This window comes from Hyalella azteca, unplaced genomic scaffold (genome assembly GCF_000764305.2).
Source record: "Hyalella azteca isolate HAZT.00-mixed unplaced genomic scaffold, Hazt_2.0.2 contig15624, whole genome shotgun sequence".
Classification (NCBI taxonomy): Eukaryota; Metazoa; Arthropoda; class Malacostraca; order Amphipoda; family Hyalellidae; genus Hyalella; species Hyalella azteca.
Window position 1 is genome coordinate 486,250 of NW_025945467.1, and position 15,931 is coordinate 502,180.

General features: G+C 41.1%; 1 protein-coding gene and 1 long non-coding RNA gene across 2 annotated transcripts; both read left to right on the forward strand.

Moving 5' to 3' along the window:
• Positions 1–319: 319 nt before the first annotated feature.
• LOC108683015 lies at positions 320–1,337 on the forward strand. The gene is made up of 2 exons (XR_007157169.1): positions 320–1,044; positions 1,159–1,337. It is a non-coding gene; the product is annotated as an uncharacterized LOC108683015 (long non-coding RNA).
• A 12,119-nt stretch (positions 1,338–13,456) lies between these two features.
• LOC108683010 (testis-specific H1 histone-like) lies at positions 13,457–14,560 on the forward strand. Its single transcript, XM_018172284.1, has 2 exons — positions 13,457–14,050; positions 14,552–14,560. Exons 1-2 carry the CDS (start codon positions 13,457–13,459, stop codon positions 14,558–14,560), a joined length of 603 nt encoding a protein of 200 aa, XP_018027773.1.
• The last annotated feature ends 1,371 nt before the right edge of the window (positions 14,561–15,931 follow it).

Below are 15,931 nucleotides of genomic sequence, written 5' to 3' on the forward strand. Positions count from 1 at the left end.
CACACCAGCTTAACCCTGCTCTACTATCTATGAAAATATTCCTAATTAATATGACTTTCTTGTCCGACCTGCAACCTGAGGTAACTAATAACTCTTTCAAATTGGCGAGAAATACTGTATTGAGAACATGACCCATAACCCTTTGCCGCCTGACATGATCGAGTCACCGCAGCAATATCGTCACAAGCCTACTTCCCAAAATGTACAAGTTTTAGCGAGTGCAAAATTACTTGCACTGATGGTTGCCGCCACGTACGACGACTTTAAGATGTTCTTTGTTGCGTACAACGTCCTCAGGTTGCTACACTCAATAGTGTTAGAAATTTCCACATTCCTTAGGATATAAATTTGTTCTTTTTCTTCATACCTATTGTTGGGTATCTATTTGTAAATAGTTTGGTTGGCTGTAAGACTTGGTGGTGTAAACATCACATTAATGTTGCTCCGTTAGGAGTGTATAAGGCCATTCCTTCTTAAATGCTATTTATTATTTTGAGTGATCACTCTTTGTTTTTTCGTTTTATTTATTTACTTTAATAATGCATGTTCGCGCTTTCTTTGGTTAGGAAAGGGCAGACTCCAGTGCTAAATTTGGGCTTGGCCTTTTCTTGTGGCTCGACCACCTTTAACTTTGAGCTTCGGCTTTTACTCTAATAAATTTAATACTTGTTCCTAACCTATTGGGAAAGCTTGATGCTTTCTTAACTTAACTTACTTGTTAATTTTGGAGTCTGCCCTCTCTTTCTTCTACTTTCATTATTTCCCTTAACTTGGCCTCTCAAATTGCCTCTTAAAATTACAGCTAGATCCGCTTGCTGGCAAAAGATTTTAAGGTTGGTGCGGGCTGATGCTATTCTGAAATAGTGCGACATACATTCAGGCTAGTACTGAGTTTATATTATTGTTACCATTCATTTTACAGCAATACCTTTTTTTTTGTTCAATAGAATAACTGCGAGTCTGGTGGGATACGTATTTGCGATCTTTTTTGGAACCGTCATCTGCACCTGGCTTAGAATTTAAAGATCCTTCTGGATATTCTGGGTTGGTAAAATTTATTGCTTCCATGTGCGAATTTATTAAAACTTGTTGAAACATTGAACTAATAATACGGTTTTACTTAATTATATATTTGAAGGTTATTTCTCGATTCCACAGTTATGTTGGGCTGGGCTTGTTCGTCTGTGTAACGTCGGCGAGCCTGTATGAACCAGCAAGCAAGCGTTATTTTTTGAGACTTGGTTCCTTCCTAATTTCTGTGAATGCGTCTTGATTCCTCAAGCTTGCGGGACCAGTCGTCTATGGGATCAAGTTCCACAATAAAAGTTCAATCTGTTTACCGTTTTTTGTATTAAGCCTATCAATAGTTTACGTACAATTTAAGTTGGAAGTTATGTTCCCGGAGAGTGACATACAACGGTAGAGGCCGGCTTAAGAGAAAAATTGTGTAAAACTCACCGCACACAACAGCCAAGTTAGAAGATCCTACAGGTATGAAGTAATATATTATTTCTGTAGAATCAACACTCAATTAATGTGTGAACACCTCGGCACGCGCCCACCGTAACTGGTGATAATAGACAGACGAGTAGGAAGATCGGCAAGACTTGACGTTATCTGTGAGCAGTCAAGAGCAAAGGGCCAACAGCTGCTAGAGACCTGACGCTCCCAAGCCTCTTCAGGCGCGGCCGTCTAATAAGACTATACTGATCACTTATTGAGTTCTAATTACTCTAATAAGTTTATATCTGATCACCTAGTGAGTTAGCGCGTGATATTTTGACCCCGATCTCATTTTGTTCTACTCAAAGACACTCTAATTTCGGCATTACTTTTGTAACCTTGTAACAAAATCTATGTTTTTTAGTTTAACTCTACATACACGGATAAGGAAGAAACGAAAACTTGTATCAGATTTCTTAAGCAATATTATGATCAATGGAAATTGCAGCAGTGGCATATACATACAAATTTGCGCCGCACCATCAATTTTACTCAAGCTTTGAGGAACGTTTTCGAAACGTTTTCTAAAAAGATTTGACAACTATCTATATAGATGGATTTGGTTTCTTCTACATTTTTAGTGGGTATGCGATTCAAACACCAGAGTGATATTAATATTAGCGAATCAAATTTTATATTTGGAAATAAATTTACGTTTTTTCGTCTCTTCAATCCTAACGCCGAACGTCTTCAAAGTTCTTATAGCGATTCTATTTACTCCTAAAAGTACATGCAACACCAGCACGTACATCATCGTCCTTATTCCTTCAGACGTGACATGGCCTCTAAACCATTTTTCATCCCCAGCAGCTCTCCGTTAAACCAATAATTATTTATTTCAATATCTGCATAAAAATGTCATTCGATTATTTTCCTACAGATTGTGAATATCTTTCATACTCTTCGCGCTGGGACATTACATGACATACTCTGCTGTGTATGCAAGTCATGCAATTCTCCGTCACAATTTAAGCCATTTATTGGCCGAGCTTTTCAAGGCGCTCGTGGCCAATACAAGCCTATCATATTGTTACTTGTACAAGTCAGTCAGCAATATACAGCTTATATGTTGATCCATGCGCCCGATGTATGTATGATGATGAGGGTTAGGATAAGCAACATGAATTCCGCTTTAATCGGGAACTCGGATTCACGTTTCTTTTAAATTGCTCTGATAATTATCAGACATATTGTGCATTTTAGAACAGTTCTTGGCAATGCATTTACTATATCGCAATTCTCCTCTGAAACACAAGCAGTAAGCGTTCATATCTACGGCACTCTATATAGCAGTCCAACATTTGATATTCAGCAGCCGAACATTCAAAATACTTCACTATATGAAGCGTCAGCCAGTCAATCATCTAATCATCATCCCTGATTTGAACATTGAAAAAAAAATTTGTCATTGAATTAAATTTTATGATCGTCTCTAAGTTGATCACATTTCTTACGTTGACCGCTCTAGGTTCTGAACATATACGCAACTTTGATTCGAACATTTTAACAAATCTTGGCCATTGAAAGAAATGTTATGATCGTCTCTAAGTTGATCACATTTCTTACGTTGACCGCTCTAGGTTCTGAACAATCTTGGTCATTGAATTAAACTTTATGATCGTCTCTAAGTTGATCACATTTCTTACGATGACCACTCTAGGTTCTGAACATATACGCAACTTTGATTCGAACATTTTAACAAATCTTGGTCATTGAAAGAAATTTTATGATCGTCTCTAAGTTGACCGCAGTTCTTACGATGACCGCTGTAGGTTCTGAGCATCACGTCGGCGCGTGTGTCCTGATCAGCTAATCGCGTGAGAACAAACGGCACCTGCTCTGTGCTCTCGAGTGCTCCTTGATACCCAGCACTGACGGCCACAATATTGTCACCGTGATCACTTATTATTGTCTCCACGCACAATAACAGATGTATGATATTAGGAACACAGTCATTTATTGTTTTTTGTCAGAGTACAGTTACATAATAAAGTTTATGTAAATTATTATCTGTTGTTTTCCGCGTTTACTTTACGTATAACATGAAGCTCATGATTGCTAGTTGTTCCCTGCTGTACAATGGGGTGTGTATTGTCATTGACTGATGCGATTATGGGTTAAATTATGTTTACAATGGAGACAGCGCTCACTGAACCCTTGTGTTGTGTGGAGACAGCGCTCACTGAACCCTTGTGTTGTGTGGAGACAGCGCTCACTGAACCCTTGTGTAGTGTGGAGACAGCGCTCACTGAACCCTTGTGTAGTGTGGAGACAGCGCTCACTGAACCCCTGTGCTGTGTGGAGACAGCGCTCACTATAGTGAACATTCCTCACGTCGAATACAATATTCTTGCAGAATATTCCTCATATGGAATACAATATTCCTGCACAATATTCCCCACGTCGAATACAAGGCATGACGTCACCTGTAACTACACTCAGTGGTGATCCAGACCCTCACTTCCCTCGTTGCTGAGTAAATATAAACAGCTTGCCGAGGCGTCGGCCCTCACACCAATGGTAAACGTACGGCGGGCAGCTGAGCACACTCGGCAACCGCAGTGTTTGTCGAGCTCCAGTTTAAAAGGAGTCCCGCGCTGCTGGAAGTGCGAGGCCGTCAGTTCCAGGACCTTGTTTGCAGGCCATTAACTCCATTATGCCCCTCATCTGCCCTCCATCACTCGACAATATGCAGACACTTTAGCAGCGAAGCTTATCCATTAGGATCAATATAGTCTCGGAACTACTGAGGTTCGTCCCAGAATTGCGATGATTTTAGATGCTTCTAGAAATTCGTTTGGAAGTTTTAGATAAAAAAGTGGCCGCCTTGAATAGAATGAATAGCCATAAATTATATCCGTGAGTGATGTTACAAATGAACTTTCAGTAGTTTGATGGAGTAAAAAGGAATAGAAACAATAGATAATTCGAAGATTTTGGCTTATTTGGAACCAAATTTGAAAGAATTGGTATACAAACTTAAGCAAGGTTAGCAGGCTGTATAATATTGTTCTAGAAGTGTGCTAGACGAGTTATAAGCTTATGTATAATGCAAGAAGTTTATGCACTACAGAATATGGCTTTATCTTGTAGATCATGTAATAGAGTCATAATAATTCTGAGCAGGATATACGTTTGCAAACCGCTCGCTCAAAACTTAAAATGTTGGCTTCAATTTACTGCATTCATTCAAGCGCTGCCGGATTTTTGTACGCACTGATTTAAAATAAGAAAATAATTTTACCTAACATTATGACCACAAAAAGAAAATATTCTCGTGCTTGGCACTTTGAATATAATGAAGAAACTCGTGCATGCAGTTAAATTAATTAACTGTTAGCAGATTAGCCTGCCCTTGGCCGGGACTGAAAATATTTGAAATTTGGGAATCACGTTATTACGCATCCCGTCATCCCGAATACTGCCAATAGTTTCGAAACTGAAGAACTGTAGCTGGACTACAGTTATACTTACAGTTATACTTAGTTATACTAAGAACTGTAGCTGGACTACAGTTATACTTACAGTTATACTTAGTTATACTAAGAACTGTAGCTGGACAAACTCCTGTTCAAACCCACATTCTATACACGGAACTCCCTTTCAAGTCCTATATAGGCCTTTTACGGAAATGTGAGCTTTTTATTTCAAGAATATAAGTTAAAACAATAAGATTAAAAAAAACTTCTGCAAAGTATCGAACATTTCCAGCCACTGTAGGTCGTAAACTACATAATTATGGATTAATAAAGATTGGTACGTCGATATTCTTAGTATATTCAAAATTTTATTTGCGTAATCAAAGGACAGTCAATATATCGACTAATTGCGACTGGTTTTAGGTAGAAATGTAGAAAGAATACAATGGATATATAACTAAATTTCGGCACATTCTCAAAAATCACGAAATTGTTTCACTCAATCTGAATTTATTTAAAAAAGCCTAAGGCAATTTCAGAGCAAATTGTATCATTTTATGAGATAAAAAGAAATGACAATTTTCGCAAAATCCAAGGGCATCCTCTAAAAATTTGAGTTTGTTAAAAAAAAACGTAAAATTAAAAAAATGTAGGTGAATTTCGTAAAATTGTATGTTATTCTAACAAGGTTGACTTTGTTTTCATAGAGCCGAACTTAAAATAGAATATGGGAGTAATTTCGCTAAATCTCAGAGAATACTAAAAAATTTAGGTACAGCCATTTTACAAAATCTAGGAGCAGTTTCACATAAAGGACGCGGTATTCGTCATGAAATTTAGGGCTTACATGGATTGAAGCTGAAAATATTATCACAATACTCACAAATTTCTCACATTCTCACAAGCTTACAGGCACACTCACAACTTCTAATGGCGGAATAAAAAATTAAATACATGTCATCGAAATCTGAAGCATACTTATAAATTTTAAATAAATTGTTGCAAAATTATTCAGATATATGCAAAAAATCTAATACTATATACTTACAAGAGCTCAAGACTCTCTCTCCCTGGAAAAATTAGGCCATACTAAAAAATTCTGGGCATAATTTTATATCTAATGGCATTAAAAAATTTTTCCAGAGGGCATCCATGCCCAAATTATACGAGTGTGCCCACCGTCGCGCGTGGGAACGGAAGAGGGTGCAGGTGGGGTGTAATTGCCAGCACAGAACAATAAGCTATAGCACGGCAGCTCTCACCTGTCTATTGACCCATACCGGTCCTTATTGACCTGCTGCTCACCATGTGCCCTCACCATGGGCCCGCTGTTGTCATCGGGCACACAATCTCTGCCCTTTACCCTCCCCGTGGGCCCGCTGCTGTCATCGGGCACACAATCTCTGCCCTTTGCTCTCTCCGTGGGCCCGCTGCTGTCATCGGGCACGCAATCTCTGCCCTTTGCCCTCCCCGTGGGCCCGTTGCTGTCATCGGGCACATGTCATCGGGCACGCAATCTCTGCCCTTTGCTCTCCCGGTGGGCCCGCTGCTGTCATCGGGCACGCAATCTCTGCCCTTTGCTCTCCCCGTGGGCCCGCTGCTGTCATCGGCACGCAATCTCGGCATCGAGAGCTCGGCATCGGGCACGCCGTAGCTCTCTAAGTGGGCCCGCTGCTGTCATCGGGTTCAGCTTGCGTTATCTTAGGCCTAAGTTAAATAATGACTGATATACAACCGATCAATGGCGAGAGGTAAAGAATTATCCTCAACCGCGTACGAGTCAAGTCCCCAAACAATGCATTTGACTAAAATAAGGCTTTTAAGCAACGTAATTAGTTAGAACTATGTACCTAAGCTTGATATTTATTTAAAATAAGGCACCTAAACAACGTACTTGATTAAGGGAGGGCATACGAATAACGTACACGACGAACAGGACGTTCCTCCGCCTGCGCCACGTGTTGTCTGACCGCGCACGTGCACGCGCTTCCTGCAGGCACGTGCGTCTCTGGCACGGCCACGTGCGCCCAGGATACGCAGGCTTCACTGGACTGCGGACGCCTACAAAAAGTCGCTCTAATTTGGCCGAGGTTAACGAATGCTCACTTCCGGCCCTTTGTTCAAGTGATCAGACGTTGAGATCTGCGCTCATTGAAAACTAGAGTGGGATCAAAGACGGCCGATACATGGCCATTCATTGGCCACCTGTAAACCGCCCGTGAGGTAGTGACAAGGCCGGGCGTCTATAGTCGCAGAGCAGCGTCGCGATCGACGGCAGGTGATGGAATCGTTTCAAGCTCAGTCAGATTTAGCCTAACCTCAACTCGGCCTACGGTGAATGCTTTTCCAGGTGAACCATTGCAGTTATAATTAGTAAATCAAGCCAATTTCCTAAAATTTGCATTCCTTGGTGCCGTTAGACTGAGCTGTCTTGATATCGATCTATGCAAGTGAATTGGTTTTCGGTTCAATCTTTAGAACCAATTGCGAAAAGATAACGCAGCGATAAAAAGAAACGCTGTCTACTTTTCCTTTTCATTATGTAGTTTGAGCTTTACACGTCCATGTGGACCATTAATACCTTAATGGTGCATGGCTGAATGTTGTTAATAATGTAAACTTTACATTATTAAAACATTTATAGAAATGCAGGAAGAACGAAAGAACGTTTGAATTTACATTGTACAGTCAAACGCCTCCACTCTATATAAATTATCTATTAGAGCATATCACAAAATTTCTAAAGAAGTCACGCTTTGTATATAACATTAGTTCTGCTTCTTTGAATCAACGTAATCGCAATTTATAATCGCCCAACAGTAGCTGCAGGTCACACGAAGCGATGCCCCGCGGACAAAAAATACATTCTAGCTTATCCATATTGCACAAATTTTCGTCATATTTTCATGATATTTTTGAAGTTCTGAAATCTATTCAATCTATTTAGATAAATTTGATTTCATATTTTTATAAGCACGTTTTGAGATTTGGCGTTCGTATAAGCCTTTAAATGAGTTATTTACTCCCAATTTCATTTAAAATGAACAGTCAAAAGATTTATATACGTATATGAATCAAATCTTCCACCCTGTTAGTTCTGATCTACTTCAACGTGCATTTAATTTACATGGTATAATTCAGCGTCAAGAATGTTCTTTTTTGCGCTGAATATTTTCAGGAATGTCCTTCATTAACCGCCATTTGTCAAGAAGCACGTGTTATATATTAAAGCACAATTACCGAAAAAAATTACCGATATTATCCGTAATTGTGGCTTGGTCTTCATTTGAGAGCGTGGTCGCTCACAATCAATGGTCTGCATATTATATTGTGACTCGCAGCCAAAACAAAGAAGAAGCCTTCATCCCTGAGCACATCACCAGCTTACAAGACAAGGAACCCTAATACATGATCCTCATACCGTACATAATAAATATAATGTCGTACAAAATACCGCACATAATATCTAGCATAATTCCACACATAATACCGTACATAATGCCGCACATAATATCTAGCATAATTCCATACATTATAACGTACATAATGCCGTGCAGAATGCCGTACAGACTGCCGTAGATTTCTGAGCTGCATGGATTCCTTTAATTACTAAAGATATGTATAACAAGAGGCGTCAAAACCTCGACTCAGTTCTTCGCTTTCACTTTGTGCCAGATTATTTTTAGTTACTACTACTACATGATTTAGAAATTCTCAATTTTTTCGTGTTTGAATCGTTAAAGTTCAACCATCAAATAGCCACGTGTGTTAAAGCAGGAATGGACTAAAATAAAAAAATATCTAACCCCAGTTTTTGAACTCAAAGAGGCTGTCGACATTTTAGTAACTACGTAAAATTAGTTGACCGCGTATAAGTTGAGGCGGTTGCATGTACATATATATGATTCTTCAATCTTGCGACTATAATTAGTTGACCGCGTATAGTTAAAGCGATTATATGCATGGCTCTGCAGTCCCGTGACTAACATTGGTTGAACGCGTATAAGATAAGGTGAGCGCATATATGACTCCACAGTCGCGTGACTATATATATGTATATAATTAGTTGACCGCGTATAAATTAATGCGATTGTAAATACGACTCCACAGTCCCGTGACTAACATGAGTTGATTGCGTATAAGTTAAAGATATTGTAAATACGACTCCACAGTCCCGTGAATAACATGAGTTGATTGCGTATAAGTTAAAGATATTGTAAATACGACTCCACAGTCCCGTGAATAACATGAGTTGATTGCGTATAAGTTAAAGCTATTGTAAATACGACACCGCAGTCCCGTAGCTAACATGAGTTGATTGCGTATAAGTTAAAGCTATTGTAAATACGACTCCACAGTCCCGTGACTAACACGAGTTGATTGCGTATATATAAGTTAAAGCTATTGTAAATACGACACCGCAGTCCCGTAGCTAACATGAGTTGACTGCGTATATAAGTTAAGGCGAGTGTAAATATGACTCCACAGTCCCGTGACTAACACGAGTTGACCGCTATACATGATCGAGCTCATCATGAAATATTCCAGCAGCCGAGACGGCCTGACCTCTCATGTTGACTGCACTCGTCACACACTCTCAACACGCACATACTATATGTACGTCACATACTAATATGTTCGTCACATACTAGTTCGTCACATACCATGTTCGTCACATGGTAAGGTTAACGTTATTTTGTTTCATTGCATGCTCGAAGTTGCTCGGTAATTGAAGTACAAATTTTCAATCTTTTGTGATAGCATATTAGCATGTAAACTGCGATTCCATCCGAAAATTTATGATGCAATCCTATTTTAAAATGATTTTCGAACTGAGCTCGTACTTGTACCTAAAAATTATATCTAAGCTATAAAATCTCTTAGATTGAGACTAATAAAATTGAATCTGAAAACACACGTTTGAAATATTTGCAGCCATATCTGCGAGCACCGTTGCTACCATGGATAATTAACCCTCTAACCCTCTGCTGCCTGCCATATGCATGAGTAACCGGAGCAATACTTTCACAAGCCTACTTCTCACACAAAAAGTATACGTTCTAGTGAGCGCAAAATGACTTGCACTGATGGTTGCCGCCACGTATACGACAGCTTCAAAATGTTCTCTGTTGCGTACAAAAGTCCTTATATGTTGCTACACTCAATATTTGACGTATATTTTATGTTGACAGTTATGTTCCTGCAAGAGAGTGGCATAACACATTCATACCTCTCACTGCATTAATTACTGAATACGACACTTAGGCCTACATATGTTATCTGGGATCAACAAAAGTAGAGCCTCGTGCTGTCAGCTCCCCTCACAAAATCTCGTCCTTGATGCTCCCCCTAACGGGTAAAGTTGAAATTGGCCAATATTTTCCTTAATTATGTCATTCTCTGCACACGAATTCGGAGATTTAAAAAATTTTCTCGTGTAACTTTCGACAATTGGTATTATTACATATTTCTATGTATAAAATTATAGCATTCAACTGGGACGGGTGGCCCAGTGGTTGCGTTCAAAATACCATGATTGGAGTTGTGAATTGTGGGTTCATACCCAGCGACCTGCGACAAAATAAGTTCTGGACAAAATCAGCAAATCGGCCGGGCAGTATAAGCACAGAAAACTTAGACTTAGAACAGAGAGTTGTATGTTTGAGATCCACAGCTAGCTGTGAATATTCTGCGATGTTGCGAATTAATCGGTAGGTCAAAGGGCCTAATCATAGCTGATACATTATACTATACTTATTCTGTAATATTCGTCACAACGTCCGTTAAATCGAGGATCTATTTTGCATCAGCATTTGCAAGTGTAAAGAAGTCATTACCTGCAAGTCCTGTTCCGTGAGTATCGTATTCGTGTTGCGTATTTCTCAAAATCCATATTGCAGTTCAAAATAAAAATAACTAGTTTATTACTCACCATCGGAGGACTAGATGACACAATTATTGTTTGTCCATTTTCTTTCTTCACGAGTGAGTAGGAAAACAACTCGTGGTGAGTAAACTTTAAGCTTAAGGTCTTCCCGTGCCAACACTCTTTAAAATTACTGATCAAAAATTTCCAACAAGGTTCCTCATTTCCGATTTGTCGATAATTTTCCTAAAATTAGATGTTTGAAACTCGACAAAACGAATCTTGACGCTAACGTCAAAACTTCGATCGTTAGTACTTGTAACTTTGAACGAATGTTTATGCAGAAGTTATGCCCACTGCCGGTTCCAGACTCCGGCTTACATCCGCGTATGGAGATGCAGAGGACACGACTCTCCTGACGGCGGCACTCGGTGCTGCTGAAGGTACAGAAGGTCAGGTGGCCGGGCCACAGCGGTGGTCACACTTGCGGTTTGACCATCTCTGTCTTGGGTGACCCCTGGATCCTCAACACCGCAACCAATCCCGACGCTGCAATCCTTGAGCTGATATTTGATCGGTCAAAACCCAGGTTACCAAGGCATACCTTCAAGCGTTATTGGTCTCAGAGGGAGGAGCTTACCCTCTGATTTGTTACCCTCATTCCGTGGCACATCAAAAGGCGGGGCTTACCCTCTGATTTGTTAGCCTCATTGGATGATCAATGGCACTGGTCTCGGATCCCCTCGGAGGCCTTGAACGCCGAACCAATGGCACGACGATCTCTGGGTCGGCGAGGGCCAATGAACGCGCCGTGTTGGGCTGGCGTATTGACTCGTTCCCCCCGACGCCGCGACAATGTCGGCCACTCGAATCTGACACTCAACTTCTCAGCGTCTTTTTCTGGTGGCACTTTAAGGTGTCTAGGCGCTATCGACGCGCTTCCAAACTCAATTTGTTTCAAGCCTTGCCAAGGCGTGAGGCCCTCCATTGTCGAGAGGGGCTTTAAGAGGCCATCAGTCTCGTGAGGCTCAATTAACGTTGGCCTCATTAGGTTCCATAATAAATGAGGGCTGAACGATTACTTATGCTTCGAATTACCCGCTCCTTTCTTGCGCCCTTCAGGACGCTCTTCTTAGCTACGTTTTACGCATGAATTTACGCCTTTTAATCTTGGTTTACCCTAGAGTTTCTCAAGGGCTCATATTGAGCTTTAGTGAATAAAAAATTTGCTTGCACCCTATATACGCAAACGCACGTCTCATTCTTTATCGCTATAATTTTTATACATTGTAATATGAATAAAAGGAGATTAATTTTTGATTTATGAAATATTAATCTTTAGTCAATGAATAGATGATTGATCGGCAAAATTTGTTCTTGTTGCTTTATTGTTACATCCGCTTGGCAATTAACAGTCTCAAGACTTATTGTAAATTAACCTATAGAGATACGGTCAAATATTACAATATTGGAAGCATTATCACAGTTTCCGGGTTTAAAACTACACCCCGTAATTGCAGGCGCCATGCCATCATCATAACGACATCGGAAATATCAGTAACTTAAAATTTTTTTTTATAAATTCGTAATTCTTGCTAGCAGCCACAGCTTCTCGGAGAACGGCCGTTAGAATTCGGAGAACGATAATTACTATTGTGCATGGGTTATGATTTGGCAGCAATTGTCATGGAGAATTGCTATTGTGCATGGGTTGTTATTTGGCAGCAATTGTCATGGAGAATTACTATTGTGCATGGGTTATGATTTGGCAGCAATTGTCATGGAGAATTGCTATTGTGCATGGGTTGTTATTTGGCAGCAATTGTCATGGAGAATTACTATTGTGCATGGGTTATGATTTGGCAGCAATTGTCATGGAGAATTGCTATTGTGCATGGGTTGTTATTTGGCAGCAATTGTCATGGAGAATTACTATTGTGCATGGGTTATTATTTAGCAGCAATTGTCATGGAGAATTACTATTGTGCATGGGTTATGACGCGCGTAACGGATGTCGTGATGTACAATCGACCGGACGAATCGTTGTTCGCGTCTTGAGAAAAACTTGCTCCTTGGCGAAGACGATGAAGCGTAAGGCTTTTTTCTTGAATATCACCCGATACCACCCAATATCTTCCGATATCTTCCCATATCACCTACCTCAGCAAATCTCCTTTGCACGCATTGCCGAATGCCAGCCAATACGCCAATTGCAGAGGACGATGCTATAAGGACTCAGCGATGCATGCCTGCAACTGCGATTGCATTTTTTCGCCCGGACCCTCAGAAAATTTTAGGTTTTAGTTCATTATTACAAATTATATCCGCATTAGCACGCTAATTCGACGGTGCACCCATCGGCAATCCAATATTTTATTGCGTTTAAGATTGAAAAATCAAGTAAAATGATAGTTCGTCCATTAAGTCATAAATGTAACCTCGTATGTTATATTAATAAATTATTAATATATTAATGAATTATTAATATATTAATAGTGCGGCTCCCATAAGCCAGGCATGGAGGCAGTACTTTACGTTGTCGAGGCATCACTCCTATAGGGTTGCTCTAGAGGCAGTCCCTATAAGCCAGGCGTGGAGGCAATATCGGCTGCTCATCTAAAATGCAAATTTTCATCAACATGAATGAGCACTTCTGTCACTCGTGCTCATGCGTGCTCACAAACTAGCGCTCATGCGCGTTTGCGAAGAAGCGCTCATGCGTGCTCACGGAGAAGCGCTCATGCGTGCCCACGGAGAAGCGCTCATGCGTGCTCACGGAGAAGCGCTCATGCGTCCTCACGAAGAAGCGCTCATGCGCGCTCACGAAGAAGCGCTCATGCGTGCTCACGAAGAAGCGCTCATGCGTGCTCGCGAAGAAGCGCTCATGCGTGCTCACGGAGAAGCGCTCATGCGTGCTCACGGAGAAGCGCTCATGCGTGCTCACGGAGAAGCGCTCATGCGTGCTCACGAAGAAGCGCTCATGCGTGCTCACGAAGAAGCGCTCATGCGTGCTCACGAAGAAGCGCTCATGCGTGCTCACGGAGAAGCGCTCATGCGTGCTCACGAAAAACGCTCATGCGTGCTCACGAAGAAACACTCATGCGTGCTCACGAAGAAACACTCATGCGTGCTCACGAAGAAGTGCTCATGCGTGCTCACGAAGAAGCACTCATGCGGGCTCACAAAGAAGTGCTCATGCATGCTCACAAAAAAGCGCTCTTGCGTGCTCACCATGGAGACAAGAGAGCCACCTCATATGCTCGTTAAAAGCTATATATTAATTTATGAGCATTTTATGAGAGATTGCGGAAACATTAATTGGAAAATCAATGGTAACTGGATATTATGAGCGCGTTAAAACTATGCAGTGTTGCGGCAAAAAGCTAATAAATAACATCGGTATACCTGACGATATATTGGCAATAATCTCTATCGTAGTACACGGTCAGGTATATATGTTTTGATTTAAGTGAATTGACAACGATAATGATTACGATGATTACAACGATAAGCTTGACAACGATAATGATTGTATTCATGCTGAATGTTTTTAAATTTATGCATTTTTTAATGTATTTCTTTTAATAAATGGTTCTGACTGGAGCTAGTTTTCACATTGCCAGTGTTAGTCTATCATTGGTTATTAATAGTGCTACACCTGAAGTGCTGCAATGATATTGCTACCTGAGCTGCTGCAATGCTATTACTACCTGACCAACTTTATTGGTTCATGCACGGTTTAACATTAAGGGTTTCTCACAAGAAAGAATGATTATCAAATCGTATATTAGCCAATAGTGGATTAGAGTTATCATTAGAGTTAGCCTGATATTTAATTGACAGAGTTAAAGCTGTCGCAATTGGCAACTCGAAATTGAGAAAAGCGAAGGTGAAAAGCAAAGTGCCATGCACGTACTGGGTTCGGAGCTTGGACCGATCTCTTTTTCATCCAAATCGCCGACATTGACTTTGAGCTTACCCACTCATCTTCATCATCATTTGCGGACGATACATGAGTACTGCTGAGGGTCACAGAAGACCTAAACGGCGAGAGGTTGCATTATGACCTATCGGCAATCTACGACTGGGTCCTGGTTAATAACATGCAATTAAATTGCGAGAATTTCGAGGTAATGAGATACAGAATTGGCACAGAGACCGGGATGCTGCATCGCACTTGGCATCGGACGGCACAGAAATTGAGGAGGCGCAACTTGTTCGAGATCTCGGAGTGTTGATGATCAGTACCGAAACCACGTTCGATGACCACATTGAGGAAATAAGTGTTCAGGGCAAACAATGGATGAAGTGGATCTGGTGGTGATTCCGAACGAGATAAGCGAAGCCAATGATCACAGTCTTCAGCGCCCGCGTGCTCCCTATTCAGGAATACTGCTGTCAGCTTTGGGCGACTCTCAAGGCGGTCGCGGTGCAGAAACTGCAGGCAGTCCAACGAACCCGCACGCCCAGGATAATCGGTATGAGGGAGCTGGAGCTGGACTACTGGAGAAGGTTGAAACAACTGCATACTGTACTCACCTGCATACTGGAGAGGAGGAGAGGTTTATCATAATGTACAGTTGGAAGATGATAACCGGACTTGCTCCCAACTTTAAAGGTGAGACTTTCAGAGTAGCGAATATTGCAACAAAACGATGCGGAGACTGTGCAGGATTCCCCATTCCCCAGACTCTCGTTGCTGACAGCAGACTCTCGTTGCTGACAGCAGACTCTCGTTGCTGACAGCAGACTCTCGTTGCTGACAGCAGACTCTCGTTGCTGGCAGCAGACTCTCGTTGCTGACAGCTGACTCTCGTTGCTGACAGCTGACTCTCGTTGCTGACAGCAGACTCTAGTTGCTGACAGCAGACTGCACTTCTCACTTCCAGGAGCAGATTTATGTTCTGCAGCTCAGGAGACTGACAATCTGTTGGCATGAAATTGCTGCGCTGGCTGTGGGATTTATGATCGTCGTAAGAATTACGACCACCGTTATAATATACCGTGTATCGCAATAATATACAACATTATAACAATATCAGACATCGTAATAATATCCGACATCGTAACAATATCCGACATCGTAACAATATCCGACATCGTAACAATATCCGACATCGTAACAATATCCGACATCGTAACA